The following is a 20,166-nucleotide window of genomic DNA, read 5'->3' as shown; positions in this document are numbered from 1 at the left end:
ATCTGATATCGGTCAGACTGATATCAGAGTTTTTTTGGTGGGAGTCCGTTTATTTGTGATTTGGTCAAGTAAAATATGGCCCCGTCTGAGTGCAGAGGAAACCTGCAGAGGAGCAGGGAGGGGGTGTTTGGTGCGAGCGCTCTGGGCTTCTGCTGCACAAAAACACTGCTGTAGGGGTCATTTCTGCCCTAAACCTTGTGATAGGACCCAACTTGTTCCATCCTGGAGAATCACTTTAAAGTTTAACTCAAAGTAGGTTGAGTATAGCTTCTTCAATATGGCCGCCATTGACATAGGGCTTCAAAACTCAGACTACGTCAACGTGTTATCCAGTCTGAGAGTACGCCGTTGGGAGTCCTTACAGCCTCACACACTTAATCACTTTCCAGGTGATGTTACTGAAGTTTTTCCACCGGAAGTTTAGATTCAGCAAAGTACAACAAGAAACTTAAAGTGTTAATAGAAGTGGAGCGTGTTAGCTGCTGATATCTCTTTACAGAGCTGAAAAAATGCTAATTAATCATAAGCCAATAGGAAGTATGCTGCTCTTTTACACAAACGCAGTCAAAGCCTCCTGAAACTGTAGTCTGTAAACATAAACAGACTACAAACCAGAAACTGGAACTTCAAACCCTCACTTTGGTTATTTTCAGGCCCTAAACAGGAAGAGGTCACCTCCTACTAAAACTTCTGCTCAAAGACAAAAGGATGTTTCTGAGGTCACTTTTCCAGAAAACAAAATCTGCCTGATTCCAGCAGGAGCGTCACCGCTCACAACACCCAGATGAAATAAATCTGTGCCAGTGTTTCGGCACAGAGGGAAACAATTAATATAATCCCTTTTGTCACGGAGGCAAGCTCATGGTCACACACACACACACACACACACACACACACACACACAAACGTTTCTTTATCTCTCCCCCACATGCTGAACTCATCGCTCAGCCTCACAAACCTTCATTTCGTGGTCGTAGGTTGAATACGTCGAGTTTTTCCCTCACTCTCTAAAAAACGAGTTGTTTCCTGTTTGACCTTCACGCCGTCCGCTGGACGTTTATATAACGAGCTGATGTTATATAAGGAGGACGTGAATTCCATGAAGATTATACTGTACCAGCAAGAAGCAGGGTTACGTGATAACAGATGCTCAGTTTTCACCTGTACAGGGTTCGGTTATACGCTCAGCAGCCTCTTCATTAGCTACAGGGTTTAGCAACATCGTTTACCCACACATGCTAACAAACACTACTGGTTTAAACTAGTTGTTTACCAATAATGTGCTAATGGAAGCTAGTAGATTTAGTAACACTGTTTCCCCTCATGACATGAACCAAAACTAACATATATAGCAACATTTTTAACCAATATGATGCTAATGGAAGCTAATAATTTTAGCAAAGATTACAAAAAACACGTTGCCATGAAAGCTTTTTGTAACAATTTTTACCAAAACCAAAATTAAAGATTTTAGCCACATTATTTACCAATATAATTTTAATGGAAGCTAAACAGTTTTAGCCACATTATTTACCAACAGACTGCTAACAGGAACTACCGGTTCCAGCTACTTTGTTTACCTGTGGTATGCTAATGGTTTAGGCCATATTGTGAGATGATGTCATTAAACTGATTTTAGCCCCTTCAGTTAGCATATGACGCTAACTTGAATTTCACATTTTAGCAACGTTTTAGCAGCGTTTGCCCATATGATTCTAATGGAAGCTAACAGTTTTAGACACAGTGCTAACAAGTATAATGCTACAAGAAACTTGTTTTTTTAATTCACATTTTATATTTTTTTCTAATATAAGCCTACATAAAGCTAATGGTTTTAGCTAATATGTTCAATTTTATGATACTAATGAAAGTTAACAGTCTTGGTTTAATATCGTATTCAATATAATGCTAGTGGATGCTAGAAGTTTTAGCCACATTCTTTTCCCTCATGATGCTAATGGTTTGAGTCACATCATTTACTGTTTTCATGCTAATGCTTTTAGACCCTTTGTTTACCAACATTAAACTAACAGTGAGCCATGGTGTTAACCAACATTGTGTTTACTGAAATCTGCATTTTAGCAACGGTTTTTATCATATGATGCTAATTAAAGCTAAAAGTTTTGTCCATATTGTATATCATTTTGATGCTAATGGAAGATGATGATTCAGCAACAATCATAAAATGATGCTGATGGACGCTAATGATTTTAGCAAAGATAACAAAAAATGTTGCTATGAAAGCTTTCTGCAGCAATTTTTACCAAAACCAAAATTTGAAGTTTTAGCCACATTAATCACCAATATGATTTTGATAGAAGCTAACAGTTTTAGCCACACTATTCTTTTTTTTAATGATGCCAATGAAAGCCAATGGTTTTAGCCACATTATTTACCAACAGACTGCTAACAGGAACTACTGGTTCCAGCTACTTTGTTTACCTATGGTATGCTAATGGTTTAGGCCATATTGTGAACTGATATCATGAAACTGATTTTAGCCCCTTCCTTTAGCATATGATGCTAACTGGAACTTAACATCTTAGCAACAGTGTTTGCCCATATGATTCCAATGGAAGCTAACAGTTTTAGACACAATGCTAACAAGTATAATGCTACAGGAAACTTGTTGTTTTATCAAAATTTTATTTTTTTTTCCCAATATATACCTACATAAAGCTAATGGTTTTAGCTAATTTGTTCAATTTTATGACACTAATGAAAGGTAACAGTTTTAATTTCATAACATAATCAATAAAAATGCTAGTGGAAGCTATAAGTTTTAGCCACATTCTTTACCCTCATGATGCTAATGGTTTGAGTCGCATCATTTACTGTTTTCATGCTAATGCTTTTAGACCCTTTGTTTACCACATGAAACTAACAGTTTAAGCCATATTGTGTACCAACATTGTGTTTACTGAAATCTGCATTTTAGCAACGTTTTTTATCATATGATGCTAATTAAAGCTAAAAGTTTTGTCCATATTGTATATCATTTTGATGCTAATGGAAGATGATGATTCAGCAACAATCATAAAATGATGCTGATGGACGCTAATGATTTTAGCAAAGATAACAAAAAATGTTGCTATGAAAGATTTCTGCAACAATTTTTACCAAAACCAAAATTTGAAGTTTTAGCCACATTAATCACCAATATGATTTTGATAGAAGCTAACAGTTTTAGCCACACTATTCTTTTTTTTAATGATGCCAATGAAAGCCAATGGTTTTAGCCACATTATTTACCAACAGACTGCTAACAGGAACTACTGGTTCCAGCTACTTTGTTTACCTATGGTATGCTAATGGTTTAGGCCATATTGTGAACTGATATCATGAAACTGATTTTAGCCCCTTCCTTTAGCATATGATGCTAACTGGAACTTAACATCTTAGCAACAGTGTTTGCCCATATGATTCCAATGGAAGCTAACAGTTTTAGACACAATGCTAACAAGTATAATGCTACAGGAAACTTGTTGTTTTATCAAAATTTTATTTTTTTTTCCCAATATATACCTACATAAAGCTAATGGTTTTAGCTAATTTGTTCAATTTTATGACACTAATGAAAGGTAACAGTTTTAATTTCATAACATAATCAATAAAAATGCTAGTGGAAGCTATAAGTTTTAGCCACATTCTTTACCCTCATGATGCTAATGGTTTGAGTCGCATCATTTACTGTTTTCATGCTAATGCTTTTAGACCCTTTGTTTACCACATGAAACTAACAGTTTAAGCCATATTGTGTACCAACATTGTGTTTACTGAAATCTGCATTTTAGCAACGTTTTTTATCATATGATGCTAATTAAAGCTAAAAGTTTTGTCCATATTGTATATCATTTTGATGCTAATGGAAGATGATGATTCAGCAACAATCATAAAATGATGCTGATGGACGCTAATGATTTTAGCAAAGATAACAAAAAATGTTGCTATGAAAGATTTCTGCAACAATTTTTACCAAAACCAAAATTTGAAGTTTTAGCCACATTAATCACCAATATGATTTTGATAGAAGCTAACAGTTTTAGCCACACTATTCTTTTTTTTAATGATGCCAATGAAAGCCAATGGTTTTAGCCACATTATTTACCAACAGACTGCTAACAGGAACTACTGGTTCCAGCTACTTTGTTTACCTATGGTATGCTAATGGTTTAGGCCATATTGTGAACTGATATCATGAAACTGATTTTAGCCCCTTCCTTTAGCATATGATGCTAACTGGAACTTAACATCTTAGCAACAGTGTTTGCCCATATGATTCCAATGGAAGCTAACAGTTTTAGACACAATGCTAACAAGTATAATGCTACAGGAAACTTGTTGTTTTATCAAAATTTTATTTTTTTTTCCCAATATATACCTACATAAAGCTAATGGTTTTAGCTAATTTGTTCAATTTTATGACACTAATGAAAGGTAACAGTTTTAATTTCATAACATAATCAATAAAAATGCTAGTGGAAGCTATAAGTTTTAGCCACATTCTTTACCCTCATGATGCTAATGGTTTGAGTCGCATCATTTACTGTTTTCATGCTAATGCTTTTAGACCCTTTGTTTACCACATGAAACTAACAGTTTAAGCCATATTGTGTACCAACATTGTGTTTACTGAAATCTGCATTTTAGCAACGTTTTTTATCATATGATGCTAATTAAAGCTAAAAGTTTTGTCCATATTGTATATCATTTTGATGCTAATGGAAGATGATGATTCAGCAACAATCATAAAATGATGCTGATGGACGCTAATGATTTTAGCAAAGATAACAAAAAATGTTGCTATGAAAGCTTTCTGCAGCAATTTTTACCAAAACCAAAATTTGAAGTTTTAGCCACATTAATCACCAATATGATTTTGATAGAAGCTAACAGTTTTAGCCACACTATTCTTTTTTTTAATGATGCCAATGAAAGCCAATGGTTTTAGCCACATTATTTACCAACAGACTGCTAACAGGAACTACTGGTTCCAGCTACTTTGTTTACCTATGGTATGCTAATGGTTTAGGCCATATTGTGAACTGATATCATGAAACTGATCTTAGCCTCTTCAGTTTGCATATGACGCAAACTGGAACTTAACATTTTAGTAACAGTGTTTGCCCTTATGATTCCAATGGAAGCTAACAGTTTTAGACGCAATGCTAACAAGTATAATGCTAAAGTAATTTTTTTTTTTTTTTTTTCCACATTTTGTATTTCTTTCCAATTATAGACCTACGTAAAGCTAGTGGTTTTAGCTACTTTGTTTGATTCTATAATACTAATGAAAGGTAACAGCTTTAGTTTCATAACATATTCAATATAATGCTAGTGGAAGCTAACAGCTTTAGCCACATTCTTAACCACCATGATGCTAATGGTTTGAGTCACACCATTTACTGTTTTAATGCTAATGCTTCTAGACCCTTTGTTTACAAACATTGTGCTAACTGAAATCTGCATTTTAGCAACATTGTTTATCATATGATGCTAATAAAAGCTAAATGTTTTATTCATATTGTATATCATTAAGTTGCTAATGGAAGATGATAATTTAGCGACAATCATTACACGATGCTAATGGAAGCTAATGGTTCGGGCCACATTGTTTACAACAATGATGCTAATCCAAACTGACAGTTTCATCCAAAGTGTTTACCAGTGTGATGCTAATAGAAGCTAACAGGTTTACCTGTGTAAAGCCTCATAAAGCAGATCATGTTAAAGAGTTTATTTAGCCTCAGGTGTTGCTCATGTTAGTGAAGTTGTTTTTAACCAATCAGAAGCGAGCGTCTTGCTCAGAGGGCTGGTCGGGGGGACAGAAGTCTGACCTTGGTGGTGTTTTCAGTTTGTCCTGGCTCTGAAATGTTGGCGTTGGTTGGTTTTGTTTTGTTTTGGAAGCTGCTGACTTGTTGACATCAAACTAAAGGCATGAGCGGTGGAGTGTTGGCGCGGCGGTCCGGCTGATGTCAGCGTCTCTTTTTTTTATATTTGTCTCATGAGTTTGTGTTGATGACACAGACTTTATTTAACCTGTGTTTGTGGAACTGATACTCACTCTGGGAAAAGTTTGTGCTCTCTCTGTAGCATCCCAAATATTTAGCTGGACCTGGTTTTGGCTCCTGACATGATCCTGTTTACTGGCCCTTTCCCCGACAACCCCAAAGGGAAAGACCGGGAGTCCTTTGTTTTCCAGCTCTGCTCCCGACAGCTGCTCTGCCAGAAAACCTTTTAATATTTGCTGCTTGCATGCAGGAGGTCCCAGGGGCCGTCACACTGCAGCAGGTGCCAGAAGCTCATAAAAAAAGCAACACACACCCCGGCTGGAGACTTTTAACAATTTGAGCACACACACTCTGAGAGGAAACACTCAGTGCAAAGACATGCTCAGGCTCTGTGATCCCCTCGCTGTTGTTCTGCTCCAGCCGCTTTAATTGGGGATTTGAGCCAGGCTCTTGTCTTTCTCACCGTGATGGGATAAAAATAACTCTTTGACAAGTGTCAGGAAAGCAGCCGGGGTGCGTTCCCTGTCAGCCCGGCACAGTCGATGCTGAAGGCCTGCAGATGCAGCCTGCGTGTGTGGACTCATGCTCCTGTTTCCTGCACCTGTTGGACACAAACTTTCTCTGTGTAATTTTCTCTGTCACATTAAAACTGTATGTCCCTAAAAAATAAGCAGTTTCATGTCTAATGGAGCCGAGCACGCAGGGAGGAGGAGCGCACGTCACAGCCAGTGAAGCCACGAGGAGTCCAGAGAGGAGCTGAAGGCAGATTTCTCTTTTTCTCCTCCTCACAGAAAGATGAGGACGTGTGTCACTGCAGGTTTTTGTTCAGCTCATGAAGCTGCACGAACACTCGAAATCTTCTAACAGAGCTGAGCTGCTGAGCTTTCACATTTCTGGTCCACGGCACGACCGTCGCAGTCACGCAGCGTGCAGACGGAAACATGCTCCTCACTGCCAAATACCTATGGTCTGGATTTTTAGAGTGAGTTTTAAAACAAATCTCAAAAATCTTCTGGTCAAAGCTTAATGCACTTTTGATGAGTCATTTTTGATTTCAGGGACTCTTAGCTGCATTTTTTAAATTTCTTCTCAATAACTGTTTTTCAACTTATTCAGACCAAGGACCACTTATTCCCCCAGAAAACTCTTGCAGACCACCACGAGCTAAACAGTCCCAGAACAACACCCCAGAGAACAAACTGATGTACTATAAACTCGAATCATACATGTTACAACTTGCTCGGGCTGCAACTAATAATTATTTTGAAAATGGATTATACGCCAATTATTTTATGATTAAAATTATACTTTTTTTTTCTTTAATTCTCTTTATTCAGAACAAGTTTTTTTTTTCTTAATGACAGTGACTAGAGTAAAAAAGTGCACTTAGTCCCTCTTAGTTTGGTGTGTTTTTTTTTTTTGTTTGTTTTTTGTTTTTGTTTTTGTTTCTTTTAGAATGAGGGAGAAAATGGACCTGGAAATCTGAGTATAACTACATTACTGATACATTACTCCAAAATACTTAAAATTTCCAGTATTTAAATACTTAAGTACTTAGATTATAATTAAATTACTCAACGCTTTAATGAACTAATATTTGTAGATTTTATCAATTTGCATAGTAGCCAAACAACGCACATCCCCAACCCCTCTTTTTCTTGAATGATCCATTAAAAAAAAAAAAAAAAAAAAACACAATTTCCTCACGGTCTTTGCGGACCACTAGGGGGCACTGGCAGACCACTAGTGGTCTGCGGACCACAAATTGAGAAACACTGGCCTAGACAACAATTGTTCCCAGAATTAGTCGTCAAAAGCTGTGTCAAAGCCGTAGCACTCCTGCTTCCTGCCACTAGTTGGAGCTGCAGTTTTTCAATTTATTTGAAAAGGGACAATGTACATTAATTAACATATGTGCAAATTTTATGCCCCCAAGTTAACCATAAAGGCTCCTTTTCATTGGCCGTCCCTTTGCCGTGGTGTTGTTTGGCAACAGGTCTGGCTGATATTGCCATATCGCTCGTGTTTTTGGCACATTAACAGACCGGAAACTGATGGTGCTAGCTCTGCAAGTGTTAGCTACGATTAGCAGTGTATAAATTTACTGAAAGGATGGCGAAATGTGGCCAAATAGCTTGCAGTACTTTGTCACACTAACATGCAAGTGTGCAAGATTTAACTCCATGCATCTGCTGCGCAAGCTAGGAGGACGTGTCCACCCGTGAGTAGTTTGGACCAGGTGGGTGTGACAGCACCTGCTGCTTGTTGAGAAGAGTAAGACTGTTACGTACTTTCACGTCAGACTCTCCAAACTCCAGAGAAAGTTCCTAGATCCGTCAGTTTTCAGACAGGCCACTAGAGGGGGTCTGGAAAGTCGCTAAATACAGCCGCGTCGTCGCTGAGTGGGCAACACTGGTCAGGATAGGGGGGAAAGTGGGGAAAGAGGACACAAGTTGGATCCTATTCTCATGTGTCTGCGATAAACCAGTTTGACTTCATTTCCCAGAATCCCAGTTTTCCAACCTGAGAACAAAATAAAGAAAAGTCGATTTCCATAAAGAAATGAGTCTCTTTGGAGGACTAACTGTTTATCTTCATTCAGATGTTTGTGATTTACATGAGAGGCTCTCTCTGATTGGGTAAAGCCGTTAGCTTAAATGAAACCATGTGATTATGTGTTTAAATCTGAGTCAGATCAAAATACTTCATCACATGAAGCCGTGGAGGAGCACAGAGCAGGAGCGAAGTGCTAAGTAATGAACTGGTCTGCAGCTGTGAGCCGTCAGTGAAGAAAGTCCTAATTTTAACGCGGCTGGTGACAACTGTCCACACACTGATGTAAGGCGATAAGGCCCGGGCTGAGGCTTTGATGAGTTTAGTCTGATGATGGAGGAGACGCAGCAAACGCAGCTCTGTCTCAATCATTTCACAGAATAAAGCAAAGCTGGGAGTTCACCCGGAGGACGGCGGACGGGCGGACGCTGCCCGAGCGTCGTCTGATCAGAGGTCACACCCGGCCGGGGCGGTCTGTTAGGTAAGACCGGCTCCTGTTGGAGCTTTTAAAGATACTCAGACAGGTTTAAAGAGACTCTGACTTTATGCTGCTTTATGTCAGTCTGCTCTGAAAATCTACCAGTCAATCAAAGCAGGAGCAAACCCTGTTATTCAACTGCATTACAGCGTCAAATAACAGACGACTTCTCCAGGAGAAACTACAAGATTCATGAAGAGAGTGGGAGCAGAAAGATGGCAGAACGAGCGCTCCCTGCAGACCCAATATCATCTTTATTTAACCTAATTAAACTGAACTGAAGCAGAAAATCCTCCAGGATCAACAGAGGCAGGGCAGTTAGGTTATGGAATACGTGTGTAATTTATCTTTAACTAAATGCATGAAGAATTCACAGCCGTGGTTAAAGTTAGGGTTAACCAAACGTCCAAACAGTTCTTTAGAAACTTAAATATCACTGATATCCACTCAGAGGTCGAACAGAAGGAGTGTGTTTCATATAATTTAGGGGAACGTGTCAAACTCAAGGCCTCATGTGGCTGCGAGAGCTTAAAAAGTCTGCTTGTCTTTTAAACAAAAACTATGTTTCCCATAATACCTACTGTTTATGTTAGCCACGAAGTGACGGCATCCCGCCACTAGGTTTTCTGAACCTAGTGACACCATTTTCTTAACTAATTGAGAAATAAAACAATTTTAAATAAATATGCAGGAGGAGAAAAAGTTGAAGTAGATGAAGGCTGTTAAAAAAAGGTGGGAACAACAATGTATGTTTGTGAAAAAACGGTTTGTTGGCATTTTGACACCGAACATGGGGCTAAGTACACCAAAGTGAGCCTTCAAGAAAAACAACAAATAATGAAAGATTCAAAACCAAACTGCAACCACAGCAGGATGAGTTTAAGAAAGCCACGACCAAAAACAACGCTGTCGACAGTGAAAGTTAGCTTTATGTGGCTGAGAGGTGCAGCTTTGAAGCAGTAGGTGCAGTTATTTTACATTTAGCTACATCTTATACTGTCGCACAGTTACACCTGGCCCTTTAAGGGAAACCATTATGCTGATGTGGCCCTCAGGGAAAATAAGTTTGACACCACTGGTTTAAGGAAACATGATTTTTGGAAAAAACAACGACCTGAAGTTTGACATTTTAAATTAAACTCTAATAAAGATCACTATTTACATCACATTTGGCTAGTCCCTCAGTAATTATTGGGCTTATTGGTTTGTTTTCAGTCTTTTTTTTAACAGAATTTTTCCAAACTAACAGTACACTGTAAAATTTGGTGTCCTTGAAGTGTTTGTCATACGAGCCACATTCCGCTGGAACATTCTAATCCAGCTACTGTCTCTTTAAGAAACATCGGAACACTCTGGAACAGAGCATTCCGGAACTCTCTTTATGTTTAAAAATGTTCCTTTAGGCTGAGTGCTCTGAGCCCTGTCTAATGTTTGTGTGTAGAAACACTTTTTGCTTGTACATGTTGATTCACAATGTTGTAGATTCAACAACTGGTTTTGTCTCAATTTAAGCAAATCTTCCCAAATTATTGAACTGTTTGTGTCTGAATTTTATTTTATTTTTTTAAGTCTTATTTTAAGATTTAAAAAGACAAAGACAATGCTTTAACACTTAAAAATATCTGTCAGTGGGGTCTTAGTCCAAGAAATTTGATGTATAATTTTTTTTACCCAACTGGAAAAATTGTTGTATTCTTAAGAAACAATACAAGCTTCATTTTTTGTCTTTTAATATCTCAAAATAAGACTTTATCTGGGCTCTCCCAGATGAATGTGGCTCATATTAAATAAAAAAAAGACAATTATTACTAAAAAAAATAATAATAATAAAATTAAAAAAGGGAAAAAAAGAAAAAATCAAGACCAACACTAGGATTTCAGTTTCTGGAATTGATTGATAAATTTGGAACTACTTGAGAATTAATCACTACAAACATTTTTTTTTAAATAGTAAACAATAAATAAATAAATAAAGATAAATTGGCCAGTATGTGTTGTTATAGCCATTCTGATCAAACTAATAGTACATAACTCAAATTGCTGGACTGCTGTTTTGTGGCATGATAGGTCATTTTATGGTTAACTTGATTTTATAAATGCCTGTTTTATGTGAGTTTCCACCTCATACTACAATAAAAATCAAATAAATTTAAATTATTTTTCTCCTTTGTGTTGATATCAGTGTTAATCAGGTCACTGATGTGGTTTTATTTGAAGCTAAACATTATCTGTATTAATAATACCACAACATCACCTCTCATGCACATATCGCACTTCCTGTTCATATTACCCCCACTTTACAGTGTTACTGTTTTAATTTTTCATACATTGTCGACTCTGAGCCCTGCAGAAAAACTCCTACGTGTCTGGATTGTTGGTCCATATATAAACAGCAAATAAAAACCTTAAAAATCTTACTTAGATTTCAGTTTTGAACAGTGTACAGATGTTGGTCAAACTTCTAAACATCTGTTTTTTTAATTTCCGTCTTAAATGAAGCATCCTGTAAACGTTTCCTGAATGAATGAAAGTTGGAGGCGTCTCTGAGTGGAAACAGAAACACCAGGTGTGAGCGTGATGGAGAATAGTTAGCATGGTGAAGAGTGTAACGTGACACTGATGTGGCCGCGCTCCACGCAGGGTGACAAATACATTCACGCCCTCGCTCTCTAATGTGACTGACGGGGTCCATGCTGGCTGTGACCCCCGGGGTCACGACCTTTGGCAGGACTTCAGCTGAATGATGTGCTGACACGTTAGGAGGGGTTATCCTGAGCTCTGATTGGCTGGAAGGCCCAGCAACTGACAGGCCACACCCCCTGAGATATCAGACACACCTGCCGGGCTACGTCTGTAATCAGGTGGATTAACAGGTTTATACCGGGGGCCCCTGTGTGTCACAGAAACTCATGACTGGTGACAAAAGTTAGACTTTAAGGGACGTTCATTCTGAGGCACGATGCATTCATTAAAAACTGTTGTTTTTTAGAGGCACGTGCTTCAGATTTACAGCATAGACCAGTGGTCTGCAACCTTTACCTTCATAGGAGCCATTTTTCCTCAGCTCACCTGGATTAAAGTCATTCAGGAGCCACAAAATCTACTTTATCTGTAGAATAAAAACAAAAAAAGTGTTTAAAAATTCTATACATAGTTAAAATCTAGTGAATAATTATCTAAAGAAGAAGATTTTTGTGTTTATAAACTTGTGCATGTGATGTCTTAGCTTTTTTTATTTAAATGAATTAGCAGATAATTTTTTAAAAAATGAAAAAAAAAAAAAGTAATTTCATACATAAAATAAATGTGCAAAATTTATGAAATTTCATTAAGTTGGAAAATTTTTCAAAAATATTGAACTAAAAAAAATGTTCCATATTTTTCAAAATAAAAAGAAAAAAAATTAGGGAAAATCCCCTAATTTTCGGAATTAAACAAAAATTGCCAAGATATATATATATATATATATATATATATATATATATATTTTTGCAAGTTTCCAAAATTTTCAAACCATTTTAAAAGTGTGCAAAAATTTGATTTTAAATGAATTGCAAAAAATTTTGGAAATTTTAAAAAGTTTTGAAATTTGCAACAAAATCTTCAAAAAAAAATGATATTTTTTTTCTAAATTTGAAAAATATATAAAAAACTTGCAAAAATCTCAACAAACTTAAAGCTCCATTGCAAGATGTGATGCATTTTTTTTTTTAACAAAATGTTGACACATGATTTTATTTAGTGTGAGTGTCTTCAATCACCAACATCCTCTGTAAGAAAAATACTTTCTTTTAAATTTTAAAAATATTTTTTAAAGCTACAAGGAGGCACTGGAAAGGAGTCAAAGAGCCGCAGGTTGAAGACCCCTGGCATAGACTGTTTTATTTAATTCTGCAAACACTGTCTTTCTTGAATGGCTGTGTGTGTGGTTTCTGGTGCTCTTGCAGCCAGCCCCAAGTGGACAGTGGAGGAACTGCATTCAGAAACAGAAGTTCTTCCAAAAGCAGAAGGTCATGGGGTTTTCAGGGTTTCCACGTTTTGTTTTGTTGTGGTGATAAAAGCTTCCCTTGGCTGGCTGGAGTCCAGCATGTGATAAAAACCCAGACCCAGAGTGTGTCTGCGCTCTGTGTCTGCGCCGTGTGTCTGCGCTCTGTGTCTGACAGCTCCTGAGAGTCTGGGAGTGTGTGCTGGGACTGGGCCAGCTGGTATAAGAGCTGTTTGCACAGAGAGCAGAGATGAGACAGAGGCGCTGCAGCTCTGGGACTGTCCACAGCTCTCTGCCACGCCGCAGCGAGGGCGAGTCCGCGCTCTGGAAACGGTTCAGCTGTGGAGAGGAAAGCTCGACTGCAGGTCAGACTCAGAGATAACAGCATTACGGCGGTGGTTGGCGAGGTTTGGGAGATTTGAAATGTAATATCTGTGTTTGTTATGATGTAACTTTGCTCTCTGTGAGTGTTTGGGTTTCATCTCTGCCGTCACAGCCGCTCAAGTTTTGGAGCTGGTTTTTTAGACGTCCTGGGTCTCAGTGATGGGTGAAGGAAATATCTTACACATTTTAAGCAGACCTCTTCTAGAGGGCAGTGAGGGTTGTTTTTACTTTTTAAGTGTTTTTATTGACACCATATCAAAGGTGTGTTTATCTTTGTCTTCCTAAATCCTCTGTGTGGGATTTTATTTAAGTTTTGTGTGACTGTTGTAATGTTTTTTAAACCTGAAACGTGTTAAATCTTCATCATTTCTCTCCAACCCATCTCAAAGCTTCAGCATTTCACTCCAAACCCTAAATTTGGATCATCTTAATGAATCATTCATACAGGAGAAAAACAGCTGATAACTCACTTGAATTTAAAATAGATTTAAAAAACTGTGCACATTAACATTAGATGAAGATTTCTCCATTGCTTCAAATAAAACCACAGGTGCAGTGGAGTTCAAGAAGTTGTCAGTTAAAGGCACAGTAAGGAGTTTTTCACGGGTTCTTTAAATTGTCTCGCTCTGATTTTTAAGCCTCTTTGTGAACTGGAAATACTGTAAAGTCATAAAGCAGGAGGATTTTTTTTTTGTTTGTTTGTTTTTCTTTAGACTGTTTTCTTTTGACATGTTTTGTCCTCCAGAACAATTTTTATTTTAGACAGACAGACAAACTTTGGTGGTTAAAAATGCTCATGAAGAAAAGTTTTTGTTATGTAAGCATATTTATCAGTAGTATTACTAAAAGTTTATAAAGTTAAGTCCTTTTTACTTCACAGTTAATTTTTAACATCTCTACAAATCAAAACCTGACCCCCTCAGACTGTAAAATGAATGGGCAATACTCTCAGTGACATCACCCATCTGTTTCTAATGTGGAGTTTTAAAGCCTATCGTTGGAAGAGGTCATATTGAAAATGCAAAACTCAACCTAGCTTCAATTCAGTCATGATTATTTAAAGAGGTGGGCCTTTATCCTCTTCACAACAGGGTGTCTACCTGTCAGTCAAGTCAGCCATGACCTTATATGGGCGACACTTGCAATTATAAGAACTTATCAAATAAAAATTCTTAAAACATTTCCTGCAGAGTTGATAGGGAAAAGAGATTTTCAGACCAAAACTGTTTGTTTTTTTTTTCTCGCAGCCTGCTAGCATGTTTATTTGTGCTGTAAAGATTACCATTTTTTAATTAGTGTGTGTATGTGTGGCCAGCCTCAAGTGGACACTGAAGGAACTGCAGTTTTTGCCACTCCCACATTGCCTCATACTTTTAGACCTGGTGTTGCTGCTTGGTCAAATTGACAAATCAAATCCTCATCACTCTGCATCCTGAACCATAGATTGTAAAATATGGACATAGTGTCTGTGATGTCACCCATCTGTTTCTATTATAGAGTTTTGAAGCCTGTCGTTGACAGCGGCCATGTTAGGAGTGTTCGATTCTACAGAGCTTCTGTGGTTTCTCGTGTTTCTGCAGCCAGCCTCAAGTGGACTCTAGGGGATCTGGGTCTATCTGGGCTTATCTGGGGCTGTTGAGATGTGTTGATGGGACTTTTCCAGGCTTGGTTTTTACCACAGATATCTGAACTTCTCTGAGACTTTGGGGTTTTGTTGTGAGCTGCACAGATCTGTACCCTGGTCTCATGAGCTGTGACATCTGCTGCACTCTGCGCTCTCTGCTCGCCTTCGTTTCAGGAGACAAACAGAAAAACAGAAAAACAGAAACCGAGGAAGCAACACAAGCTGCTTATGCAACACCGACCGTGTTGTTGTCAGGAGCGCTGGGGAAGACTTGATGAGTTCAAGAAGGCGTCTCTGACAACAAACCCTCTAAAACACAATCAAATCAGCACACGACGACGACTGGAGACGTCCTGAGCTCCACTTTGGTTCCCACATCTCCTCTCTCCAGGAGACCAGCTGCTGCCACATGAATCATTCACATCCAGAGAAGCCGCCTGCTCAAAGTTTTTGGAAGCTGGTTTTTAATTCATCAGGTTTTTCTTAGCTCTCCATTAGAGGGAAGACATACAAGTTTTAACACCAGGATGAGGATTGTGTTTTTCTGTCCCAGGTTTCTGTTTTCTATTTCTGTGAAAGTTTCCTCAAGTGTTTTCTTTCCTTTCCTTCCCAGGTCTCTCCATAGGGCATGTTACTGAGCAAAAAACATCTCTACAGACGACTTAGCCCGAGCCGGACTCTTACGTGACGGCCACTGGTTATGAAAATCTGCACTCAGAGACTGAAACGGTACGTCTTTGACTCAGTCCCGTTTTATGACGTCTGCCTCTGGATTTATCTGAACACACTTGTGTAGACTGACTCTCTGTGTCTCCTCTCAGGCTGGGGGTAAGATGTTCGTGGAGTCAGTGGTCCGATGGGGGGCGTGGAGCATCCTGCTCCAGTTCGGACTGGGTGTTTCTGCATGGAGCTGCCCTCCGCGCTGCGTGTGTCGACCTGAGGCCAAAGAAGTGATCTGCTCGGGAAAACACTCCAGCTCCGTGCCAGAGGGCTTTCCCAGCGATGCCAGGCGCTTGGATTTATCCCACAATAAGATTAAGACGGTGGGGCGCCGGCAGTTCTCCGGTCTGCAGCAGCTCCAGGAGCTGGACCTCAGCGATAATCTGATCTCTATGATTGAAGTGGAGGCTTTCCAAGGCCTGCAGAGTCTCAGGACGCTTCGGATTAAGAATAACAGACTCAAGATCATCCCAGTCGGGGTGTTTTCAGGCCTCTCCGGTCTGCGCTTCCTGGATCTGAGCCAGAATGAGATCCTGGTCTTCCTGGACTACACCTTCAAAGAGATGGTGAACCTGCAGACCCTGGAGGCCGAGGAGAACGACCTGGTCTTCATCTCTCAGCGGGCTTTCTTTGGTCTGCAGAACCTGCAGGAGCTCAACATCGACCGCAGCAACCTGACCTCGGTCCCCTCCGAGGCGCTGTCCCAGCTCCAGAGTCTGGCCCGGCTCCGCATGCTCCGCCTCACCATCTCATCGCTGCCCAACAACGCCTTCCGACGGCTGCACCGCCTGCGCAGCCTCGTGATCGCAAACTGGCCGGCGCTGGATACGGTCGCCAGCAACAGCCTGATTGGCCTGAACCTGACGTCTCTGGTCATCAGCAGCTGCAACCTCAGCGCCATCCCCTACGCCGCACTGCGTCACCTGGTCTACCTGCGCTTCCTGGACCTCTCCTACAACCCCATCACTGTTATCCAAGGGAACCTGCTGGGGGACCTCCTGAGACTCCAGGAGCTGCACCTTGCAGGGGGGGCCCTCCTGCGGATCGAGCCAGGGGCCTTTCGGGGGCTAGCATACTTTCGGATGCTTAACGTAACGTCCAATCAGCTGGCGACGTTGGAGGAGAGCGTCTTCCACTCGGTGGGGAACCTTCAGGTGTTGCGCCTGGACGGGAACCCCCTGGCGTGTGACTGCCGCCTCCTTTGGGTGGTGCGCCGCAGGTTGCGCTTGAACTTTGACGGACACCAGCCCACGTGTTCGTCACCTGACGCAGTGAGGCAGCGTGAGTTCAGAGACTTCTCCGAGAAGGAGCTCCCGAGGTTGTTCACCTGTCGGCCTGCACGCATCACGGACCGCAGGCCGCAGGAGGCGCGGGTGGAGGAGGGAACCACGGTTCTGTTCTCCTGTAAAGCCGAGGGGGATCCAGCTCCTGACATCACCTGGATTTCCTCACACAAAAACGTCGTGACTCAAACGGGACGGATCAGAGTCCTGCAGAACGGCACTCTGGAGGTGCGCTTTGCTCAGGTTCAGGACAGCGGCGTGTATCAGTGCCTGGCGGGGAACGCTGCGGGCAACGACAGCCTGACCGCCGGTCTGTACGTGAAGGGGCTCCCTCGTAACAGAACCGTCTCGTACCTCGCAGAGGAAGCCTGGGCCGAGCCGTCGAACCCCCAGGCGGCTAACTCCTCGGCTCAGATGGCGAAGCCGTACCCGTTTGACGCAAAGACCCTGGTCATCGCCACCACCATGGGCTTCCTGTCGTTCCTCAGCTCCGTGGCCATCTGCTTCGTCTTCATGTTCTTCTGGAGCCAGAGCAAAGGCCAGATCAAGCACACGGCAACCATCGACTTCGTGCCCCGCTCCTCCATGGGTGGAGGAGGGGACGGGGGCGACGGCGGCCGCTTCACCATGAAGCTGATTTGAACTCATTAACGGGAGGAACGGGGTTTCCTGACAGACTCTGTGGACCCGTTTGGGCCAATCGGGGACAGAGAGCTGCGCTCAGCGGACGGCGGATCAGAACTGGTTTGCTCTGTCTAATTTTGGAGTGGAAAGTTTCATCTCGGCACACGCTTTGCTGTGTTATCTAACTAATGAATCAGTCATGATCCTGGAATAGAGCGATGTGAGGTGGTGGGCGGGGCTGTGTCGTGGTTGGAGCCTTCACCGTTTGTTTCCAGCAGCTATAAAAGGAGACGAGCGCTCAGCGAGCTCAGCGAGACCAGGAGGTTTTTCTGTGGAGCATGTTAGAAACTCTTTACTCGTGGTGGTTTGACACATTTAGAGGTTTCTGCTGAAACACATCAGGTGCTTGTTCATCCGCTCTGTCTGAGCGTGCTCTGCTTTATGACTTCAATTGCCAATACAAGGCTAGAAACACTTGCCCTTTGACCCCCCTGTTGCTATTTCTGCTAACCCTCAGGGGATCATGTCAAAGACTGCTCATTCAGCAGCGGCTGGGAAACGTCCTGGTGTGAGGAGCTGACCACACAGCTTTTCATACCTGCAATAATTCTGCTGAACAGGAGAAACTCGGTTTCTCAGCTTTTGGTTCGTTTTTCCTGACATTTCAGAGCAGACACTGCGCTCTGTTAGAGGTGTTAGTGATTTTAAAATGATCATGTGACTGTGTAAATTATTAAAGTATAACTTAATGTACATAGGAATGTACCCTGTCCCCGTTTCAGGCTCAGAAACAGGACTCTAAGTGGGCCAGAACGTGCCGGTACACAGCAGCACCACTTCTTAATTCACCCCCATGGTGCTCTGGGACGACATAAAGTTTTTTTTCTGCTGCTCTCCATGTTACAGATCTGATTGTTTGAAGCGACTAAAAGTGCTTTTCAACCACAGGAACTTGCTCCAGTTAGCAGGAACCTTTAGAGAAACGTTCTGAGAGCAGGAACCCTACAGAGAGTTCCCTTCCTTTCCTTCTTAACTAATTCAGTTTTTTCAATATTAAATCAAAAATTCCTCAAAACACAGTTTACAGCGCTCAGAATTTAGACGTACACTTCTAAGATTCAAGTCGTACTTTTCTCAAGAGAGAAGTCATAAATTTCTCTGATTTAAGTCATATACTCGCAAATCCCCCCCCCCCCCCCCCCCCAAAAAAAGTACATTTTCAGAAATAAATTGTACATCATAAACTCATAAATTTACCTCAATAAAGTTGTATATTTCTTATACATGATGCCATATGTTTATGTCTTAAATATTTAAAATAAGTCATACAGTTCTCAAAATAACTTTTTGCATTTTTCAAATCATCTGATATTTCTCAAAATTGAGTAAAACAGATATATTCTTCTGAATTAAGTCATGCACTTTTAGAATAAAGTTGTAAAAATCTCAGAATAAACTTATGAATTTACCAGACTGAAGCTGTCTCACATTTTCCAGACTTAAGTTGAACATTTCTTAAAATGAAGTCTTGAATATTTCAGAATGATGGCCTACATTTCCCAGGGTACCGTGGTACATTTTTCAAAATAGAGTTGAACAATTCTCAGATTTAATTTTACATTTTTTGAACAATTCCTGACATTTCTCTGATTTAAGTCATAAATGAATCAGAGTAAAGCCGTTAACTCTCCCCCAAAAAATCAACATTTTTAGAATAAAGTTACAAAAACATCAAATGCTGTCAAACTTTTTTCAGATTAAAGTCTTGAACTTACAATAAAGCACAGTTGAAACCAGCACAGGCTGAATGTCTCTAAAGCTAACAGGCTAACGCTATCGTTAATCATGACATTGTCTGGCTTTTCACCTCATTGTTGTCGTTGCTTTTGTGTGGCCTTTGTTTTCTTAGTGCCCTCTAGTGGTGTGGCGATGTAATGCAATTACTTTAATTTTTCTCCATACATCTCAGTACTTCAGGCCTCTGAAATGCAGGAAACTAAACGACCACAGGAACTCTACAGGAAGTTCCTGGTTCCTCTGGTTGAAAACACTTTGTAGAGTAACGTCAGAGCGATGCGAACTGAAAATCTGTTCAGCATTTTATTAATGAGGGAAATCTGAGAAGAAGAAGAAAGGAGAGTTTGTTTCATGTTTTTTTTTTTTTTTGATAAATATCTTTAGGATCTTTAATAATGGCAACATGTAAACAAAGAAAGTACCGGCACTTTCCCCGACTTAGAGCCCTGCTGGGTCCAAACTGGACGGCTGTTTTCCTTGTATTATATTTCCCCCTCATCAGGCCATGCTGTGATTTCTTTTTTTTATGATTAAGAAAGCTCTTTTGTATTTTATCACCCTCACAAAGTGAAACATGTGCCTCAGATCCGTTCTCAGCGCTGACAGAGGAAATGCTCACCTGATCACGGTTATCTTGTAAATATTTGGGTCAAGGGCGTTGACGTGCGCTGGCTTAATTCTATCATTTTATCTGGTTCTGGGGATTA

At 40.4% G+C, this 20,166-nt stretch overlaps 1 protein-coding gene across 1 annotated transcript in view; it reads left to right on the top strand.

Annotated features, from left to right (window-relative positions):
• The window catches only part of lingo4b (leucine rich repeat and Ig domain containing 4b), a 31,005-nt gene extending 12,149 nt beyond the window's left edge, over nucleotides 1-18,856 (top strand). The window contains exons 2-3 of the mRNA XM_074683455.1: nucleotides 15,649-15,764; nucleotides 15,857-18,856. Of these exons, the coding sequence (XP_074539556.1) occupies nucleotides 15,869-17,680 (1,812 nt within the window). The 5' untranslated portion in view covers nucleotides 15,649-15,764; nucleotides 15,857-15,868 and the 3' untranslated portion in view covers nucleotides 17,681-18,856. The remainder of the gene's footprint in view (nucleotides 1-15,648; nucleotides 15,765-15,856) is intronic.
• Nucleotides 18,857-20,166: the final 1,310 nt, after the last annotated feature.

The sequence above is a fragment of the Halichoeres trimaculatus genome, unplaced genomic scaffold (genome assembly GCF_033239565.1).
Source record: "Halichoeres trimaculatus isolate MK-OKI-2021-1 unplaced genomic scaffold, fHalTri1.1 fHalTri1_scaffold_12, whole genome shotgun sequence".
In the NCBI taxonomy this organism is placed as follows: domain Eukaryota; kingdom Metazoa; phylum Chordata; class Actinopteri; order Labriformes; family Labridae; genus Halichoeres; species Halichoeres trimaculatus.
This window is presented reverse-complemented; position numbering and strand designations above follow the sequence as displayed.